Source organism: Perognathus longimembris, chromosome 14, assembly GCF_023159225.1.
Source record: "Perognathus longimembris pacificus isolate PPM17 chromosome 14, ASM2315922v1, whole genome shotgun sequence".
NCBI lineage: Eukaryota > Metazoa > Chordata > Mammalia > Rodentia > Heteromyidae > Perognathus > Perognathus longimembris.
In genome coordinates, this window is record NC_063174.1 from 61,015,247 (window position 1) to 61,037,101 (window position 21,855).

Genomic DNA, 21,855 nt, shown 5'->3' on the forward strand with positions numbered 1-21,855 from the left:
GGGGCCTTCCGCTCTCCGCAGACCCGCGATGGCGGGTGCCCTGCGCGGGGCCTTCCGCTCTCCGCAGAGGGAGGAACCGCAGACCCGCGATGGCGGGTGCCCTGCGCGGGGCCTTCCGCTCTACCGCAGACCCGCGATGGCGGGTGCCCTGCGCGGGGCCTTCCACTCTCCGCAGACCCGCGATGGCGGGTGCCCTGCGCGGGGCCTTCCACTCTCCGCAGACCCGCGATGGCGGGTGCCCTGCGCGGGGCCTTCCACTCTCCGCAGACCCGCGATGGCGGGTGCCCTGCGCGGGGCCTTCCGCTCTACGCAGAGGAACTGGAGAGGGCACACATGGCCCTAGGGCACGGTGTGCCAGGACCTGAGAGTGCCAGCCAGTGGCAGGCATCCCGGGCACAGACCGTGGCCAGGCTGCTGTCATTCACGCCAGGGCAGTGGGCCACGACCACAGTGGGCCAGGACCTCAGCGGGCGTGTGGCCGTGCGGGGGCCAGGGACCTCGCGGGTACACAGCAGTGAAGCCACAGAGACATCCCCTGGGCGCCACAGCCCCGCCCTAAAAATGCTCATAAACACCACAACCCATCTAGGGCCTCTGGAAATGCAGCTTGAGTTAGCAAGAAGTTCAAATTCCAGTGTGTTTAAATGCTATACCTCCAGAGAACAAAGTAATCCAACAATCTAGTGATTAGAGAAACGCACCATACAAGTTGGGCATGGTGGCTGACACTTCATCTGTCTCAGAACCACAGGGCTGGGCCAGGTCGGCCCAAGTGTGAGAGTGCTTGCCTAGCGTGCGAGGCTCTGAGTTTGCACAATGCACACACTTGCACAAGTCTTGATAAAAACTCTACCTGCACCAGTGGCTCACGCCTGTAATCGTAGCTACTCAGAAGGCTGTGAGCCGAGGATCATGATTCAAAGCCAGCCTGGGCAAGAAAAGTCTATGAAACTCTTATCTCCAATTAACCACCAGAAAACTGGAAGTGGCTCTATGGTACAGCGCTAGCCTTGAACTGAACAGTTCAGGGACAGCACCCCAGGCCCCAAGTTCAAGCCCCAGGACCCACAAAACAAACAAAAACTCTACCTGCGGGTACATTAAAATGAACTCGTCAGGCATACCCCATATGGTTACTGCTTGTGACTTTGATACACTGGATATTGTATATATGCTTACCTGAACTAGGGAAGGGAAAGAAAAATGAGGGAGGGTGTAATAAATATGACAAGAAATGTACTCACTACCTTATTATGTAACTGTACCCCCTCTGTACATCACCTTGTCAATAAAATTAAAAATAAATTAAATTAATTAATTAAAAATAAATAAAAGATAAAATAACTAAATACATAAAACGAACTCGTCAGTTTTATCCAGTCAAACCCAGGGTTAAAGAAGTGTGCACTGCACAGGATTTATGCACTTGTTAATGACAGTGCGAAGGATCAAACACCATGCGGTAAGGCCCCGCAGGCTGCGTACCAGGTAGTTCTCGTCCTGGAAGGCATAGTGGAGGGCCGTGATCCACTGGCAGTCACCGTTCACCAGCACGTCGCGCTCTTCTCGAAAGCACGCCGTCTGTGAGGGAAAGGGGGCAGTCAGGGCCCAGCAGGGGCCGCGCAGCTGTGACCATCCTCTAGGGAGCTGCGGGCAAGGGCACCAGCAGCACAGTGCTCTTCCTTCCCCAGGGCCGTCCTGTGGCCCACACCCTGGGGTCTGCCAGGGCCCTCGCCTCCTTGCTAGAGGGGCCTCTTCACGTGTCCTGGACGTGGTCCGTGGCCTCCCGGCACCTGGCTGCCAGGAGGGGCTGCTCACTGCCCACAGGACTTCCTCGGGGGGCCTGGGGGAAGGTGGGGTGAGGGCACGACTGAGACCGGGCCGGAAGCACAGGGGAGGAGAGACAGAGGTGCCACACGTGGGTCAGGCTTGGGTCTGCGTCTGCCCAAGGTGGCAGCTGCCACGTGCAGGTAGGTAGGACTATTAAGACAGCAGAGGGCCACTCTGCATGACAAAAAGCTGAGAGTGGCAGGTTGAGGACCATTCAGGAGAGGGTGGCCCTGTCCAGAGGCAGCCAGGCCATGGACCAACAGCTCTAAGCGCAGGCTGTGTTGGCCAGGTCAGAGATCGGGGGCCCGGGGCCGCTGCTACAGGCAGAGCCTGCGGAAAGGAGAGCGTCCACTGGAGATGTCAGGAGAGGGAAGGCAGGCAGGGCAGGCAGGACAGAGCTGAGAGGTGGGGAGCAGCGAAGAAATGCTGGGCTTGTCCAGGAGGCTCGCCTGCTCGGCGTGGCTGGGGCGAGGCCAGGGACCGAGCGTGGCCGGTGGGGAGAGGACAGCAAGGACTAAGGAAAGGGCATCCGATGCCCGGGCGGCGGCCCCGATGCATTTCCGCCTACCCCATGCCAGTGTGCAAACCCATGTGGCAGGTGGAGTTCCCCCTGCCCCAGGGCGGGCCCCACACAGGCCTAGAGCTCCACAGGTTTCCACTGAGCTGCAGAACAGACCCAGCCCCCCTGGAGGGCCCAAGTAGAGGTGTCCCTCTAGTTCAGCATCTAGAAAATGATGGCAGGGAGAAGAGCAGAAACCAACAGGGTGCCAGGGGGACGCTGAGCCCCGGAGGACCGCAGATACCGCCGCAGGCCACTGTCACTGCCTCTCACCCCAACCTCAGTTTTCTGTGCCAGTCCTGGGGCTTGAACTCAAGGCTGAGCCACAACCTCACTTGTGGTTCTCTCAGGTAAGCTGGCTCTCCACTTTTGTTCACTATTGTGCACTGCACACTCACCTCTGCTCTCTTGAGCATCTCCCACTTGTTAAGGATTTTCATTGCATAAATTCGCTCCGTGTTCTTCATCTTGACAACAGCAACCTAGAACACCAATGTGAATATCACAAAGATTTAGCTAAGGAAACAAAATCCCTGCATATTTCCTGCTCCTGGGACCCTGGAAAACTAGATGTCAAGAAAAGCACTCTACATAAAGATTGCCCTGGCCAACAAAATTTGACTTCAAATACACACAATGTGGGTGACGCCACCTAGTTCAGTTCAAAACCTTCAAGGTATTTAAGGCAACCGGCACACGGGTTCCCCATCTTCTACCGAGGCTACACCTGGAGAGTTTCACTGGAAACAGAACCTGATGTCGGGGTGCCAAGGGCGTATGCTGGTAACCCTAGCTACTCAGGAGGCTGAGATCTGGGACTGAAGTTCAAAGCTAGTCTGGGCAAGGAAGTCCATGAGACTCTTTAACCCCAACTAACCACCAGAAAGCTAGAAATGGAACTGTGGCTCAAATGGCAGAGTGCTAGCCTTGAGTGGAAACAGCCAAGCAGACGTACAAATCCCTGAGTTCAAGCCCCCATACTGGCTCAACAAACCCTTGCATTGAATTCATCCGTGGCTCCTGGGCGCTCTCCATGTACTCTCCCCACCCTCCAGTGCCCACGCCGCCGCTTCCTGGCCAGCCCGCCCCGGGGTGCCAGGAGCGCTGTCCATCTCAGAGCTTGCCAAACAGGGGTGGTGACGGTGTGGGCCTGCAGGGACTTGGGCCCCAGTTTCTGAGCTACCCAACGGGCAAGAGGAAGACGGCTCAAAGGCTCTGGTGTGCTCTCCAAGCCTGGCGGTCGGCCAGTCCTTAACGGCCCACCTCCAGGGCCACCTCTTGCAAACTCCTAAGCCGAGTCCTCCAGCACCCTCGGCTTCAGCTGTGCCGCTGCCCCATCTCCAGACACACTCTGGCAGTCTGTGGGGGCTGCTGCTGCTGCGACGCCAGGGCCACTCCGTGGCAGTGACCGTCACTTAGAGCCCTCGGCGGCCCAGCAGGAGGCCGGCACATCCCCTTGCACACAGCATCGCAGAACTGTTCTTAGATGGGAAGCCTCATTTTCCAGCCTTCTAAGCACCCCATGCAGGACACTCCCCTCCCCTAGTGCTGGGGCGATGCGTCCTGGCACAAGCAGGTCCTCTGTCCCTCCCCTGGTCTCCCAACCCCCACAGTGCACCGGGTAGCAGTGCTGGATTGGGCTGGGTGTGAGCCTCCCTCCAGCCTCGCCACACATCTCTGGGGGTCATGGCAGCAGGCCTGTGTGGTAAGGGCACGGCCGCTTCAGAGCCTCCAGCCAGCCCAGCGGGTGACTGCCCCGGTCTCATCCAGAAGGCAGGGCTTACAAACCAAGCCAGGCTTGCTACAATGTGAGGCACAGGGCAGGGAGGGGGAGGGGTGCGGGCAGCTTCTCCTGCCCACGGCGGTGGCCCACTTCAAAGCCACCCACAGGGGAGGGCTGGCTACCAGGGCCGAGCAGAGAGCGCCTGCAGGACAGCACGAAACACGTCTGGAGCTAGACTGTGGAACGAGACCCAGACCGGGGACTCCTCACAAAGGCACGAGGGCGGGGAGTGCCAGGAGGGTTGGGGCGAATCAGGGGCAATGGCAGCATCAACTACGGAGCCCAAGCTCTAGCCCATTGCTGCAGGGGCGGCGTGGGGCGAGCACCACTGCAGGAGAGTGAGCCGCCGTGGCCAGGAGGCTGGGAGGGGCGAGGACTAGGTGCTGAGGCAGGCCAGGGGAGCAGCGAGCAATCATGTACATGGTGTTGAAGAGAGAGGAGCAGAGAACAAAGGCAGAGCGGCTCAGAAGCTGCGAAAAGCCTCTGGGAGGCCTGGACTAAGCCCCCGCACCATAAAATGAATGAATGAATGAATGAGTGAAGGAATGCATGAAGGAATGCATGCAAGCCAAGGAAGTTGCAGAACTTGGAGCAGAAACGTAGAAGCAGAGGCTGGGCAGGACGGATGCAGCCCCCTTGCCCCGACCCGGGCCTGCGCTTCTCGAGAGCTGCCTGCTTGCAACACCATGAAAGCTGAGTTCCGTCTGCATGAAGCCTTTTGGCGAAGAACGCTCTGCATAACTTAAACGACCCTCCCTTCCCTCCCTTTCCCGCCGTGCGCCACGGCCACCTCCCGTGCTGGCGTGTCCCCGCCTCCCCTGCACAGCACCCCGCGGCGGCAGGCTGGGAACGGGCCCAGCTCGCCCCTCAGCCCCGGCAGGCATGGGCTGCGCTGCCCGGGAGCTGCCTTTCCACAGCCCCCCCACCATCCCAGAGGCTACTGACCACCTACGAGGGAGGGTGTCTGTGTGTGGGCAGGGTGCTGCAGGCACGCATGGGGGCCTTGAGCTCTCCCTCGAGTTCTTACAGCGGATGCTCTACCTCTGGGGGCTGCTAAGTGCTGCCAGCTCTGGCTTTCTGCTGGTTACTGGAGACTTGTCTGCTTGGGCTGGCTTAGAACCCTGACCTTCAGACATGAGCCTCTTGAACAGCTAGGATGGTAGGCGTGAGCCACAGGACATCTTTTATTTTGGGTAGAAGTCAAGCTGCTCCTGCTACTCCATCAAGCTCCCTCTGTGGTGGTAGTCCCCAAGCAGGCGGAGGGGCAGCCGCTGATAGGAACAGAGGAAAGTATCTCCTACCTCACCAAAAGCCCCTCTTCCGATTACTTTGATTATTTCAAAGTCCTCTCGATGAAGTTGCATATCCTTCACCAGCTGTGTAAATGGTTTAGCTGTAAACAGAAAGAAGAAATTAATTTAACAACAAATTAATGTTATCTTAAAACTTGACTGAGGATTTTCGTTACGTTACATTCTTCATGGCACTGGGTTTGAACTCAAGGCCTCCTGTTTCCTGAGTCATGGCCCCAGCCCTTTTTGCTCTGGTTGTTTTTGAGATAGGATCACCGTTTTGGCCTGAGCCTGCCTGGCCCAGCCTGGCCAGCAATCTTCCCACCTGTGCCTCCTGCTGCAGTTGGGACGAAGGGGTGTGACACCACACCCAAACTACTGGCTTCACACTGGGTTCTTGTAAACTTTTGCCCATGCTGGCCTCTAGGATTCTTCCAATCTCTACTATAGGATAATAGACAAAATGCTTACTACTATAAAAACATCTACTGGGCTGGGAATGTGGCTTAGTGGTAGAGTGCTTACCTAGCATGCACAAAGCCCTGGGTTTCATTCCCCAGCACCACATAAACAGACAAAGCTGGAAGTGGCGCTGTGGCTCAAGTGGTAGAGCACCAGCCTTGAGCAAAAAAAGTTCTGGGTCAGCACCAAGGCCACAACACTGACAACAAATACGTATTTACTCTCGAAAAGACTTTAGGAAGTATATACTTATGTTAACAAATGTGGATATTTGTCAATATCTATACCTACCTAGTATACCTATCTATACCACTACCTAGTAAAAACAATCACTCCTAGGGGAGGAAACCCAAAGGCCTCACTTCTGAACATTTAAAAGGCTAGATGAAAACAAATCCCAGGAAATGGAAACATGTTTTCTTGTGGTTGGTGGTGGTCCTTGGTTTTTTTTTTTCTTTTAGAGGGGTGGGAGGTACAGAAATGTAGGGAGGAAGGGTGAACAAACGCAGTTGTGCTACTCAGTGTACACTGTGGAAAATACACTGTGGGACTTGTGGACAGGGACAGGAGGGGGAAACTGGCAGAGGTGAAGGAAGGGGTAACATCTGTCCAAAAAGAAATGCATGCATTGCCTGACTTATGAAATAGTAACGTCTCTACACAACACCTTAATAGTAATGAAATTATATTTTAAAAAGTATAATCGGGCTGGGGATATGGCCTAGTGGTAGAGTGCTCGCCTGGTATACATGAAGCCCTGGGCTCGATTCCTCAGCACCACATATACAGAAAAAGCCAGAAGTGGCGCTGTGGCTCAAGTGGCAGAGTGCTAGCCTTGAGCAAAAAGAAGCCAGGGACAGTGCTCAGGCCCTGAGTCCAAGGCCCAGGACTGGCAACAAAAACAATAAGACAAAAGAATATATATAATCACTACAAAGACATAGTGAAAGTCTTTCCATCGCCTGGTTCGAGTCCCACTGACACACACCGGGAAGGCACAGTCAGGCTGCCCTCTGCCCTCAGGGACAGCTCTGCCCAGTAACAACAGAGCACTAGGCCAGGACATCTGGGCTCCGTGTCTGCTGGGGAGCAGGAGACAGACTACAGGTTGGTGACAGGTTGGTGCAGGAGGGCCGCGGGCGTCCCTGGACACAGCCAGGAGGGTCTGTGGCTGGTAACCTTACAGCCCTGGCCATGCACTCCTTGCACAGACTCAAATTCCTTTTTGTGCCCATTTTACAGATGAGGAAACCGTGTCAGGTTTCTGTGGATGATGTACTAGGGTCCAAGGTGCCCCCCAAAACGTCATGTGAGGAAACGAGGTCTCTGTAATGATGGACACAAATGAAACTGACCAAAATAGGTGAGGTCCTAACTCCAGAAAGGCTGGGGCTCTGATTGGGAGAAGTCATAGGAAGGCGCGCGTGGGAATGGAGGCGCAGAAGGGGGGAGACGAAGGGGAAAAGACAGCCATCCGCTAGGACACAGGCACCCGAGAGGTCAAGGCAGACAGCTCCCCAAGGCATTCTAGACTGCACAAAATGCCAAGGATTCAGACTCCTTAGCTACTGTGCAAAACACACGCCACACACAAGCAGTCCAGGAAACGAGGAGAATCTCACCTACAATCACACCACGAGTGCCCTCCATCGGACACACGCACTGCTTACTCATTCTCCGCACTGCGTTTGCTCTGCTTCGGAAACCCACATTTCCATTTCTGTATCACTCGACAGGCGGCCACCGAACTGACAGACCAAAACTTCCCTGGGTAGACAGTCAGTGCTGAAGACCATTTTAGGGTGAATTAGTAACGGACCTTTGTTCATGCCCACTGATAGTTCAGGGTGAAATCTGAGGACCCGCGTCCCAAAGGTCCCTGACGTACCCTATGGACGCTGGCTCCAAAGTGAGTCCCTGCAGCCCGGGCTGGGGGCACCCCTCGTGTGCATGTCCCGTCCCGTCCCCCCCCCCCCAGACCGCGTGACGGCTGTGTGGAAGATGACGGTCATACACGCCCATCCTCCACGGTAAACGTGGAAAATGACAAGCTTTACCTCAACCATGCTATTTTTTCCTTTTATAGAAATTACCTTTTTCTTTCTGGTGTTGAAAATTGAACCCAAGGCCTACATTCTACCACTTAACCTACAGTTTCAGCCTGCTTTTTATTTTGTTTTTGAGATATTATCTTATTAATGACTGCCTGGACTGGCCTCTAACTCAAGATCCTCCTTGCCTCTGCCTCTCAGGTAATGGGGATTATAGGCATATACCACACCCTGTGAAAATCACTTTTAAATAAAATTATCTTAACAAAACAGAACGGGTCCTCTTACCCTCAGTCATTTTATTAGGCTTCGAAAGATTATCAACTCTTGGTAGATCTAATATGCAGTCGTATTTTCTGTTTAGTGGCTTTAAAACTATTTAACCCTTTGTTCCACCGTAGCTTATTTTCTTCTTCTTTTTTTTTTTTTTGGCCAGTCCTGGGCCTTGGACTCAGGGCCTGAGCACTGTCCCTGGCTTCTTCCCGCTCAAGGCTAGCACTCTGCCACCTGAGCCACAGCACCCCTTCTGGCCGTTTTCCATATATGTGGTGCTAGGGAATCGAACCGAGAGTTTCATGTGTAGGAGGCGAGCACTCTTGCCACTAGGCCATATTCCCAGCCCCCGTAGCTTATTTTCTATAGGTACCACTTTAATTCTGAGTTCATCTGCTCTGGTTCCCCACCTGGGGAGGAGAGGCCATACCACCGCGGGCCCCACAGGAAGCTCTGGCTTCCACTTAAGCGATGTAAGCCCGCCTCCAGCACCACGCCATCTTAGAGATGCCACTGGTTCCCCTGTGGGGGGCCTCTTGGTCCACGTATGGACACAGCCTTCCACACGGCCGTCCCGGGGCTCATCAGCACTTGGGATCTCTGGCCTTCCTCACTCCCGGCCCGGCCCTGCTCTTTCTGCTGCTTACGCATCGTATCCGTCCCTGGCAGGGTGAGCAGTGCATTCACCAGGACCAATGTTGACAAACAGAACTTTGGAAACAGAACCCAGAAGGAGAGCTTGGGAAGATAAAGAAAGTGAAAGACTCAAGCAATAGGAAATCAACACCAATGAAGGTGGGGGCACTCAAAAGACAGACCCAGAAGGAAAAGTCTAAGGGATTTTTTTTTTAATAGCAATTTTTAACAGTTGTGAGGCCACCATAACAGAATGGGAGGAAGAGGAGGAGGTAGCACCTGGCTCACCACACAAGACACCCGGCCCCACTAGGGAAGATGGCTGGGGACAGTACGTGGAAAGACGGAAAGGTGGCGTTTCTAATGGGAGGGCCAATCAGCATCAACACAAAAAGAGGCAGCAAGGGCCGTGTAAGGCCACAGTAGCATTTGGTGCACAAGGGACAGACACACAAGCTTCTCTGTCCTCTTGTGGGCTTCCTGCTGCCGTCTGCCTGTCCTGATAATGTTGTATGGCCTGCACACTGCTATAAATATCCAAATAGCCCAGCAGAAATAAGGCTTCCCCCACCCCACCCCCCGCATGTGCCTGGAGACAGCCAAGAGCCAGACGGGACCCCCCCCCCCCATTGGTAGAGCAAATGCCCTGCCTGAGGACCAGAGAGAGGGCAGGACAAAAGGGCGGGGCAGGCGGCCAGCTGAAATGAGAGCTCCCGGGCAAAGGCTGGGACCCGGCCATGAAGGGGGCGAGGGGCGGCCAGCGTGGCGTCTGAGGAGACGGCAGAGGCTGCTCTGGAGAACACTGAGGCAGAAGCAGCTGCCGACACCACCGAACCGACAAGGTGCAGCAGGAGGAGGCAGAGGAAAGGCAGCGAGGAGCTGCTCCCGGCAGGCCCTGGCTCTCCCGCGCCAAACAGAAGGGGGTCAGAATTCGCCAGCTGGAGGTGACAGACCAAAAAGAACTGCTGCTGGGGACCTGGGAGAGGGTGCCAAGGGGACCCAGCGCACACGGCAGGCCTGATCACACAAGTCCACAGACTGATGTGCCTGGAGCACCCTGAGAACAGTGGCTCGCCCACATCCCCCCCTCCCCCAGGTCACGTGATCACCCGTCAGGAAACTGCATGCCGATCAACAGAGGTTCTCATCTGCAAAAACTGGGGTGTTTCGTAGAGGCCCCCAGTAGGTGGCTGTGCCTCCACCCCCCTGCCAGGACGAGATGGTGCGGTGGCACAGGGAGGGCTCCCTCCCGGCCGTGCCAGGGACGGCGTGAGAACTCGCCTTGCAGAGCGGGGAGGACAGCACTCGCGGCTGCTATCTGCAACCTTTCTCTAAGCTAGAAAGTGCTGGAATGTTTCAAAAACACTCTGGGAGATTTCTTACAGAAGGTCACTGGTTGCTGGCTGGAAACAAGGCTGTGGGGGTGGGCCAGGAGCACCCAGCGCCGCCAGCCCCAAGGGGGAGCAGGGGGCCTGAGGACAGCAGCCTCGGGAGGGCCAGGCCCAGGCTGCCCCGGGGGAGACGTCTATCTAGCACCCGCTGGAAACCGAGGCCACCGTGTCTAGAGTGCCGGGCTTTTTAATACCAGCACCCCGGCAAATGGGCACAGTACATTAGTAAGAATAAAGGAGCAGTGAAACAAAACAAAAACAACACATCCCAGTTCATCCCCAAACCACGCAACACAACAATAATCCCTTACTGCTATGAGGGGGTCTGGGGGCTTACGAGACTAAAGGGAGTTTTTTTTCTTTCAGGATTCCATTTCTATAGTGGATTTCACAAATCAATAACCTGGGAATGACCTAGCTCTGGCGGGGAGGGAGGGGAGAAAAGGAAGGGAAGGCAGGAAGCAGCTACTGTTGGCCACTGAGCATAGAGCTTGCTAGGAGGTAGCAGACACCAGCTTTTCTCTCTCTTTTTTCCTACCAATGTGGGCCCCCCCCCCCGCGCCAGCCTCTGTGACCCTCACGACCCCGTGGCCCCCCCACGCCAGCCTGTGACCCTCACGACCCCCTGGCCCCCCCACGCCAGCCTCTGTGACCCTCACGACCCCGGGGCCCCCCCACGCCAGCCTGTGACCCTCACGACCCCGTGGCCCCCCCACGCCAGCCTCTGTGACCCTTACAACCCCGGGGCCTCCCCATACCAGCCTCTGTGACCCTCATGACCCCCCCGTAGCCCCCCCACGCCAACCTCTGTGACCCTCATGACCCCCCCGTAGCCCCCCCACGCCAACCTCTGTGACCCTCATGACCCCCCCGTAGCCCCCCCACGCCAACCTCTGTGACCCTCACAACCCCGTGGCCTCCACATACCAACCTCTGTGACCCTCACAACCCCGTGCCCCCCCCCACGCCAGCCTCTGTGACCCTCACGACCCCCTGGCCCCCCACACCAGCCTCTGTGACCCTCACGACACCCTGGCCCCCCCACGCCAGCCTCTGTGACCCTCACGACCCCCTGGCCCCCCACGCCAGCCTCTGTGACCCTCACGACCCCGTGGTCCCCCCACACCAGACTCTGTGACACTCACAACCCCGTGGCCCCCCCACGCCAGCCTCTGTGACCCTCACGACCCCCTGGCCCCCCACACCAGCCTCTGTGACCCTCACGACACCCTGGCCCCCCCACGCCAGCCTCTGTGACCCTCACGACCCCCTGGCCCCCCACGCCAGCCTCTGTGACCCTCACGACCCCCTGGCCCCCCCACGCCAGCCTCTGTGACCTTCACGACCCCCTGGCCCCCCACACCAGCCTCTGTGACCCTCACGACGCCCTGGCCCCCCCACGCCAGCCTCTGTGACCCTCACGACCCCCTGGCCCCCCACGCCAGCCTCTGTGACCCTCACGACCCCGTGGTCCCCCCACACCAGACTCTGTGACACTCACAACCCCGTGGCCCCCCCACGCCAGCCTCTGTGACCCTCACGACCCCGTGGTCCCCCCATACCAACCTCTGTGACCCTCACGACCCCCTGGCCCCCCCACGCCAGCCTCTGTGACCCTCACGACCCCCTGGCCCCCCCCACGCCAGCCTCTGTGACACTCACAACCCCGTGGCCTCCCCACGCCAGCCTCTGTGACCCTCACGACCCCGTGGCCTCCCCACGCAAGCCTGTAACCCTCACAACCCCATGGCAACCCCCACGCCAGCCTCTGTGACCCTCACGACCCCGTGGTCCCCCCACACCAGACTCTGTGACACTCACAACCCCGTGGCCCCCCCACACCAGCCTCTGTGACCCTCACGACCCCCTGGCCCCCCACACCAGCCTCTGTGACCCTCACGACACCCTGGCCCCCCCACGCCAGCCTCTGTGACCCTCACGACCCCCTGGCCCCCCACGCCAGCCTCTGTGACCCTCACGACCCCCTGGCCCCCCCACGCCAGCCTCTGTGACCTTCACGACCCCCTGGCCCCCCACACCAGCCTCTGTGACCCTCACGACGCCCTGGCCCCCCCACGCCAGCCTCTGTGACCCTCACGACCCCCTGGCCCCCCACGCCAGCCTCTGTGACCCTCACGACCCCGTGGTCCCCCCACACCAGACTCTGTGACACTCACGACCCCGTGGTCCCCCCACACCAGACTCTGTGACACTCACAACCCCGTGGCCCCCCCACACCAGCCTCTGTGACCCTCACGACCCCCTGGCCCCCCACACCAGCCTCTGTGACCCTCACGACACCCTGGCCCCCCCACACCAGCCTCTGTGACCCTCACGACCCCCTGGCCCCCCACGCCAGCCTCTGTGACCCTCACGACCCCCTGGCCCCCCCACGCCAGCCTCTGTGACCTTCACGACCCCCTGGCCCCCCACACCAGCCTCTGTGACCCTCACGACGCCCTGGCCCCCCCACGCCAGCCTCTGTGACCCTCACGACCCCCTGGCCCCCCACGCCAGCCTCTGTGACCCTCACGACCTCGTGGTCCCCCGACGCCAGGCTTGGACTGGTGGGTTGGATGATGAGAGGGAAGTGCAGGTTTTGGATGGACTGACTCTGCCTCCGTTTAAGATGAACACTTTATAAATATTTGGTGAACTTTCTTTCCAGAATGTAGGCCGCCCTTTATGCTTTCCTCCAGTACAACTCCTCTGGATTGTAAGCATACACAGTTGTCTTAAGCTAACTGTGAAGACCATATGTCTAGGGCTGGGAATATGGCCTAGTGGCAAGAGCGCTTGCCTCCTGCACATGAAGCTCTGGGTTCGATTCCCCAGCACCACATATATGGAAAACGGCCAGAAGGGGCGCTGTGGCTCAGGTGGCAGAGTGCTAGCTTTGAACGGGAAGAAGCCAGGGACGGTGCTCAGGCCCTGAGTCCAAGCCCAGGACTGGCCAAAAAGAAAAAAGACTATAAGACTATGACTATATGCTACAGTACAACTAACAGAGACGATCACAATGGCAGTCACACTCTGGAGGTGACTTTCTAATTCCCAATCTTGTTTGTGAACTGGGTATCTGGAATGTGGTGACTGACCAATTTTCTCTGTCCTATTCTTTGCAAATACTTAATTAAAAAAAAAAAAAAAAGCATCCTTACAGATTGGTTCTTCAACAGCCGGGCAGAACCTAGCTTGCAGGCCAGCACTGAGGACAACGCCCATCTCCATGACAGCAAGACGGGAAGTCAGCTTAGACCACGTGCTGTCCAAAAATGGAGTCCTCCCTGCCTCCCAGCCTACAAGGCTGGGCTGTCCTACATACACAGGGATCTCTCTCTCTCTCTCTCTCTCTCTCTCACACACACACACACACACACACACACACACACCCCACACACAGGCTGGGGCAGGAAGCAGGATGTGACAGAGAGGAAGGAACTGTCTGCCCCTCTTCCTCCCAGCAAGCTCTGGATGATGAACTCTGCTGGATGGAGTAGGACAAAGAGGAGCCCTGTGCTTTGGCCACTCATCTGTGACAGAGCTCGGCTAGCTTCCTCTTCCTGGCTCTCCCTCCTAGCGACTGCAACTTGCTAACACATTTCCAAAGGACAGCAGTCAGAGGAACCAGGACAAAGTACACTTGATAAAATGGCATCCAGAAAAGAAGAGGGTGAAAGTCTGCAAAACATCAGCAAATTAATACATATCAAAGACAGATAGCTTAACCTCAGTAATCTGAGTAAGTTCTTAGCAACCATTCTGTTAGGATTAATTAAAAGTCTTTCGAATTTGGTGGGCATGAAAGGTAAGATCTTGGTCTCTTTAAATTCTTGCTTTACTCTTTGCAACTCAAGTATTTAGTAAGTATTCACATACCTAGCAGCAGCTAGCACTTTCTGAACATGTGCCTAAGTGTCAGGGATGTCACACAACAATCTCAAGAACCTGCGGAATAGGCAACATACTCTCTTTTCAAAAACAGACTGAGGAAGCATAAGACACAATCTCATAAGAACACCTGGTATTTTTATCCCCCTTATTTGTCTTTATTCTCCACATGCATGGGGTTTATATTTCCTATAACATTAACATTTTTTAAAAACCCACAGGATTATATGGTATAAACCAACTGTACAACTCGTGGGGGGAGAGGGAAATGGGGAGGCGGGGGGTAAAATGAAGGAGGGGTAACAAGTTGGATAAGAAATGTACTCACTGCCTTACATATGAAACTGTAACCCCTCTGTACTTCACTTTGACAATAAAGAAACTTAAAAAAAAAAACCACAGAAGTTAATTGTTTTGTTTTGCTTTTTTTTTTTTTTTTTTTTTTTTTTTTGCCAGTCCTGGGGCTTGGACTCAGGGCCTGAGCACTGCCCCTGGCTTCTTTTTGCTCAAGGCTAGCACTCTGCCACTTGAGCCACAGTGCTGCTTCTGGCCATTTTCTATATATGTGGTGCTGAGGAATCGAACCCAGGGCTTCATGAAGTATACGAGGCGAGCACAAAGTGCACGCCTACAATCCCACAAGGAGGACCTTGCACTCAGCCAAGGCCAGTCTGGGCTACATTTGAAACTCCCATCTCAGACCCAGTGCTTTTAGTCCCCTGTCACCACGGCACCCACCCCCACTCCTGCCCACGGGGGGCTGAACTCTCGTCTCTGGAGTCCCTTTCACATGTATTTTGTTTTTTCCCAAAGAAACAGATTATGACCGATATGTCTATGAGAAAACTGCACGTCATTCTCCATAGGGAAATACAAAACCAGAATGAAAGCCAGTATGGCAGCTCATCAAAATACTCAACAGAAGGGAAAAAAGTAAAACTAGAAAAAACGTGCAAAACTATTTTACACAAAAAATAAACAGTTGTTGCATGACCCAATGCTCCACACTTGAGGTCTGTGGGAGAAATGCAAACCTATTTCCATACAAACTCGTCCAGGAGTGCTCCCTCACAGAGGCCAGGAGCCGGCGGAGCCCAGTGTCGATCCATGCGCAGGGGCTGCGGGTGGAGACCGGCTGGACAAGCGCCCACGCCCGGGAAGGCAAGTCGGCAGACAGAGGGGCCGCAGGGGCTGCAGGCCCCCACGAGGCTTCTTTTTGCGTAATCACAACCTTTGAGCGCTAGAGGGTGGTGATGGTGGCCAGAATGTGTACATGTACTGAAACCCACTAAACTGTACACAAACAAAAACAAGAGGCACACGGGGCCTGCGCGTGGTCACCCGCGGCGGCCTGCCAAGGACCCGCTCGCCCCGCCCTCGTGAAGCAGAGGGGGGCGACAGGCGCTGGGGCAGGCGTGGCTGCTCCTCAGTGCCGCGAACCCCTTCCGCGGCACTCACCCACACCTGTGGAAAAACGAACCACACGACGGGGGCGGGGGGGGGATTGGGAGAGAGTGAGGGAAGGGGTGACAATGTCCAAACACAATGTGCTCGTTACCTGACTTATACAGCTGTAAGCCCTTTCTTTGTTCTGTTTTGTTTCTGGCCAGTCCTGGGCCTTGAACTCAGGGCCTGAGCACTGTCCCTGGCTTCTTTTTGCCCAAGGTTAGCACTCTGCCACTTGAGCCACAGCGCCAGTTCCGGCTTTATCTATATATGTGGTGCTGAGGAATCGAACCCAGAGCTTCATGTAGATGAGGCGAGCACTCTACCACTAGGCCATATTCCCAGCCCCAGCTGTAACCCCTTTGTAATAACAAAAAATTAAATGTAAAAACAAACCCAGTGGGAGGGTCCCAGGAGGGCCGGGCAAGCACAGAGTGTAGCCGTCAACACTGCGCTCTCGAGCTGCAGCTTTTCCTACAGAACATGCTGGGAGCCAAAAGGATAGGACCCCTGCCCAAGCCACATGGCACCTGTCCATGGCACCTGCCATACAGCGGGCACCAGGCGAGTGCATGGATCGTGCCTGCCCCCTGCCACCTCTCCCCTGCAGGGCTCTCTGCCAGTCACCCAACCTTCTGTCCTCCCGTCTCTCCCAAGGGGCCAGGCCAGACCCCGGCTGGGCCCTGAGGACCTGGGTGGGGAGGGGCAGTCCTCCGCTCCCAGGAAGGGTTTTCCAGCTCCTCTTCCTCCTCCCTGTGAGTCTGTGCTGGGGTCTACACAACACTGGGCAGACACCAGCCTCTGAACAGGGCATGTGCAGTTCTCATTTAAGAGGATTTTATTCTTAAACTTGGAGTGAGAAAGGCAAGTCTATGTCACAGATTCCTTTTTAAAAATCCTAGCCTCCACCTTAGAACAACAGAAAGCCTGTTTAAGCTGCTGAGCCAGAAAGTCCATATTCACCCATGTTCTTAATAACTGCCTCGAGCCCAATACTGAATTAACCAAGACTGTGCATCTTTCTCATTTGGTAGTCGATAGGTTATGATACAGAAAAGCAATCATTTTTATCCCAAACTCCCTCAAGATTTACTGTGCTTAGTAATTCACTCTTCATTTTTATACAAGGAATATGTATCTCTAGAGGAGGGGGAAAATCCGACAACTTTGCACCCAAATCCTAAGACCCTTCTAGAGCCTACTCCTGTCAGATGCCTGAGGCTATAAAGACACGGCTGAACTTCAGCTGAGGAGCTGGACAGGACAACAACGTCACAACAGCAGCCCACTCGGCAATTCACCACCCAGCGGGCTGGGGCTTCAGCTGCTTCTGAACCAGGGAAGGTGACCAAGCCGGCTGCCGGCTCTCCTCCTCAAAGCCAAGCTCAGGCGGGCAGCTCCACCTAGAGGCCCTGTCTCCCTCGGCGGCCGGCCGGCCACGGCGGGCCAGGTCTCCAGGGGCCCGCACAGCACCCAGCCCACCTCCCTCCCCATGGCCGGGCACGGAGCCCAAGGTGGGAAAACAGCCTTCCCAAACACTTGAGAACGTACAGAAAAGCACAGACCTTTCCAAAAGAGGCTCATAAAGTGGAAGCGCAGAAGTACTGGAAATAAAAATAGCTTCACACTTGCTAGACAATTATGCTACCACTTTAAATGAAGTGCCACAGAAGCCGTGTGAACCTGTGTGCTCTGATACCCACCCCTCCCCCCGCAACCTGGGGCTTGAACTCCGGTGGCGGTGCTGACCCTGAGCCTCTCTGTGCTCAAGGCCAAGGCTCTACCACTTGAGCCAGAGTGCCACTTCTGGCTTTATTGGAGTAGTTTATTGGAGATAAGAGGCTCACAGACTTTTCTGCCCAGGCTGGCTTTGAACCACACTCCTCCAATCTCAGCTTTCTGAGCAGCTAGGATGACAGGCGTGAGCCATCAGTGCCGGGGCTTGTGGTATCTTTTTGTAAAACAACAAAACCCCTCAATGCTTGGTATTTTTTTCAGTAATGCAAAAATGTCAACGTAAAGGGGCTAAAACAATGGAAAACAATCTCGGCATTATATACAGAAAATGGGCAAGTTTTTCCTGCCTTCGACCTTAGCTCGCCATTCCCAAACAAATACGTTATAAACAGGAAGGAAGCGCGTCCCACACTGGGCTTTTTTTTTTCGGGGGGGGGGGTCATTCCTAGGGCTTGATCTCAGGCCTGAGCACTGTCTCTGAGCTTTTTTGCTCAAAACTAGCCCTCTACCACTTTGAGCCACAGCACCACTTCCGGTTTTCTGGTAGTTAACTGGGTAAGAGTCTCACTGGTTTTCATGTCTGGGCTGGCTTTGAACGGTGATCCTTATATCTCATCATCTTGAGTAGCTAGGATGACAGGCGTGAGCCTGAGACGCTGAGCTCATACAGCCTGACAGCTCCTAACAATCCCTCCCTGGCCAGGCGGGCCATCTTTCCTCAAGTCCCTCTGCGCTAGGACCTCCAACCACCCTCACACCATTCCACAGCCAGGGGGCCTGCAGACCCTCTCACGCACACGTGCGCGTGTGTGCGCGCACGCGTGTTCATGCCTGGGCACCTCCCTGCACTTTTTTCTTTCTCAAACCTAGCACTCTACCACTTATGCCACAGTGCCACGTCCAGCTTTTATTGTGTGATTAACTGGAGATAATCTCACAGACTTTTCTGCCCAGGCTGGCTCTGAACCACAATCCTCAGATCTCAGCCTCCTGAGTAGGTAGGATTACAAGCACGTGCCAACAATGCCCAGCTAAGGAGACCTATTTATTGTACTCTTTTTCATCAGTCATGGGGCTTGAACTCAGAGCCTAGGTGCTGTCCCTGAGCTTTTTTGCTCAAGGCTAGTGCTGTACCACTTGAGCCACAGTGCCACTTCTGGCTTTTTTGGGGTGGTTAATTGGAGACAAAAGAGTCTCACAGTGGGGCTGGGAAGGTGGCTCAGTGGTAGAGTGCTCGTCTAGCATGTATGAAGCCCTGGGTTCCTTTCCTCAGTACCACATACACAGAAAAAGCCAGAACGGGCTCCTGTGGCAGAGAGCTAGCCTTGAGCAAAAGAAGTTCAGGGACAGTGCCCAGGCCTTGAATCCAAGCCCTAGGACTGCCCCCCCACACCAAAAAAAAAAAAGTCTCCAAGTCTTTCCAGCCCAGGCTGGCTTGAGCCAAGATCCTCAGATCTTAGCTCGTAAGTAGCTGAGATTACAGTGATCCAGTGGCACCTAGCTCTACCCCTCCACACCCCACTGGACGCAGCCAACTCCCAGTCAACTCTGAGGCCACATCCAAGGTCACTGTGTCCCCACAGGATGCCGGTGGAAGCTGTTGTGAACCCAGGTGGGTAGCATCTATTCAGGCAACTGAGAGACATCGCCACTGGCCCCACGCTCAGTTCCACGAGAGAGGGGCAGCCCTTGAGGGCACAAGGCCAAAGGCCGCCAGCAGGAGCAACTCAGTCACACGGCAAACGAAGAACACCCCCCACAAGAGGAGAGACCATCCCGAATGCAGACAAGCCGCACAGGAGTGAGGGGAAGGGGACAGAGACAGGTGTACAGGCCACGCCCATCCAGACGCCCCGCCACACACAGGGCTGCCAGTGGCCCACCCAGACCTGGCAAGAGGTGGCGCACAACGGCTCAGAGCTCTGACCCACGCACGGGGACTGTGGGGAATCGAGGGGATGACTGTTCTCAAGCTGAAATGTACATGTGAAAATTCCAAGACACTCTCCAAAAGGAGTGTTGTTATGCACAGGATATCTGAGGGGAGGGCGGCTTGCCACAGACGCTGCTGGTTCCCTCTATCAGCGCTCCCAACTGGAGCTCCGCACCAGTGACCGAGGCCCCGCGGCCGCTCCACCCCGGCTGAGCTACTAGGAATCCATTTGTTTACTGCTGGCATTCCTTCTGAGTCATAAAAGTTTTATGAGCCGGTAAAACTTCTGTGCAAACTTGGCAGAGCTGGCATGACTAATGGTTTCAGTATTCAGCATAAACTATCTACATGGCCCAAAGCTGGTCAACACTGGCCCAGCCACACTCTGGACTTCAATTTCCAGGGGTTTGTCAAGGTGCTCTTACTACTAGACACTTGGTCCCCCTCCACCCCCCCCCCCAAGTGTACTTCTGTGAACACTGAGGGAGTGAGAGGCCACCATCAAAAGTTAACACCAGTTTTAACTATAGTTTATACTTCATTTTTGTCGTTGTCAGTTGTGGGGCTTTAACTCAGGGCCTAGACATGTCCCTGAGCATCTTAGCACTCAAGGCTAACATACTACCACTTGAACCATGGGACCACTTTCGGGTTTTGAGTGGTTTATTGGAGATCTGAGTCTCATAGGGACTTTTCTGCTAGAGCTGGCTTCGAACCACAATCCTCAGATCTCTGTCTCCTGAGTGGCTAGGATTACAGGGTGAGTTACCAGCACCCAGCTTATACTTCATTTTATATTTTAGATGTACCCGGATTTTAACTCAGGGCCTTGCTCTGGCTTGACTTGATGAGTTTGTGCTCTACCAGTTGAACCATGACTCCAGCTGAGCATTGTGCTGGTTAGAGATAGAATTTTCTGTCCTCCTGTCTGGGCCAACCTCAAACCAAAATCCTCTAGGTCACAGCCTCTTGAATAGTTAATATTACTGGCATGAGCCACCAGCATCTGGCCCAGATTTTATTTGTAAAAATATTTATGAATGCATGAAGCCCTGGGTTTGATTCCTCAGTACCACATAAACAGAAAAGGCGGGGAGTAGTGCTATGGCTGAAGTGGTAGAGTGCTACCTTTGAGCAAAAGAAGCTCAGGGACAGTGCCCAGGCCCTGAGTTCAAGCCCCAGGACTGGCAAAAAAAAAAAAAAATGATGAAGTACTGGGCACTGGTGGCAGAGATCTATAATCCTACAACTACTGTAGCAGTGAGGGAAAAAAAGGAGGAAGAAGGAAAGCTAGGCACCGATGGGCTCATGCCTGTAATCCTAGCTACTCAGGAGGCTAAGATCTGAGGATCAAAGTTCAAAACCAACCCCAGCTCGCGTCTCAAGGGAAGTCCAGGAGACGCTTATCTCCAACTACTCATATGGGAAGCGTGATCCCAAGTGGTAAAGTGCCAGCCATATGTAACAAAGCCATGTAAGAGTGCTAGGGCCCTGAGTTCAAGCCCTGGTATTGGTACAAAAAAGAAAGAAGAGGAAGGAAGGGGAGGGATTTTCTTGTAGTTATACCTGTTTTGCTCAAGGGTAGCACTCTACCATTTTGAATCACACCTCCTCTTCCTGACTTTGAGTGGGAACTTCACTATTTCTTATAAAACTAACATGGAGCAAGTACAACTAACAGGAGCATAGTGCAAGTGGAAGAGCCCCTGCCTAGCAAGCACAAGGCTCCAAGTTCATCTAGTTGGTTGCTAGATCTAAGGATTGCAGTTTAAAGCCAACTTGGGCAGAAAAGTCCATTAGACTTATCTCCAACTAACCAGCAAAAAGCCACAAGTGGAGCTATGGCTCAAAGTAGTAGAACACTAACTAGCCTTAAGCACAAAAACTCAAGGACTGTGCCTGGGCCATGAATTCAAGACCCAGGACTGGCACCAAAAAAAAAAAAAAAAAAGAGAGAAAGAAGCTGGGCATGAGTGGTTAATGCCTATAATTCTAGCTACTCAGGAGGCTGAGATCTGAGGACCATGGTTGAAGCCAGCCAGGCAGGAAAGTCCATGAGATTCTTATTAACTCTTATTAATAACACTAGCCTTGAGTACCCAGGCCCTAAGTTCAAGCACCATGACCAATGAGAGAGAACGAGAGGGGGGGAGCGTGCATGCAAAAGAAAGGAAATGAGGGAAGAGGGGGCGTGGGGGGAATGAGAGGGACAGATAGCCCTCTATCATGTCTCTGATACCAGAATATTCCAAAGATAATATATAAACGTTTCAGCTTTTTAAAAAGGCCTACTCTCCATTCAGGAATAAAGATTAAGACAAGTAAGAAAATAACTGTATTAGAATGTAAAATTGTAGTTAGAAAACAAAAACCATGATCAGCCAGGCACCGGTGGCTACAAGTGTGATCCTAGCTGCTCAGGAGGCTGAGACTTGGAGGACGGAGGTTCACGCCCGCCCTGGCAGAAAAGCCTGCAAAGTTCCAGCTCAAATTAGTCAGCAAAGTGTCAGACTGGAGGGCTGGCTCGTGATAGAGTTCAAACCTTGAACTAGCAAGCTGAAAAAGACCTCC

The 21,855-nt window shown here is 54.5% G+C and overlaps 1 protein-coding gene and 1 long non-coding RNA gene across 2 annotated transcripts in view; both read right to left on the reverse strand.

Annotated features, from left to right (window-relative positions):
• Positions 1 to 21,855, reverse strand: part of Cdc42bpb (CDC42 binding protein kinase beta) — a 76,335-nt gene that overhangs the window by 41,894 nt on the left and 12,586 nt on the right. Inside the window, 3 exon segments of the mRNA XM_048362400.1 lie at positions 1,486 to 1,581; positions 2,788 to 2,871; positions 5,474 to 5,565. Of these exon segments, the coding sequence (XP_048218357.1) occupies positions 1,486 to 1,581; positions 2,788 to 2,871; positions 5,474 to 5,565 (272 nt within the window).
• LOC125363306 lies at positions 8,250 to 18,508 on the reverse strand. The gene is made up of 3 exons (XR_007213210.1): positions 18,498 to 18,508; positions 15,442 to 15,446; positions 8,250 to 8,386 (listed from the first exon to the last, which is right to left on the reverse strand). It is a non-coding gene; the product is annotated as an uncharacterized LOC125363306 (long non-coding RNA).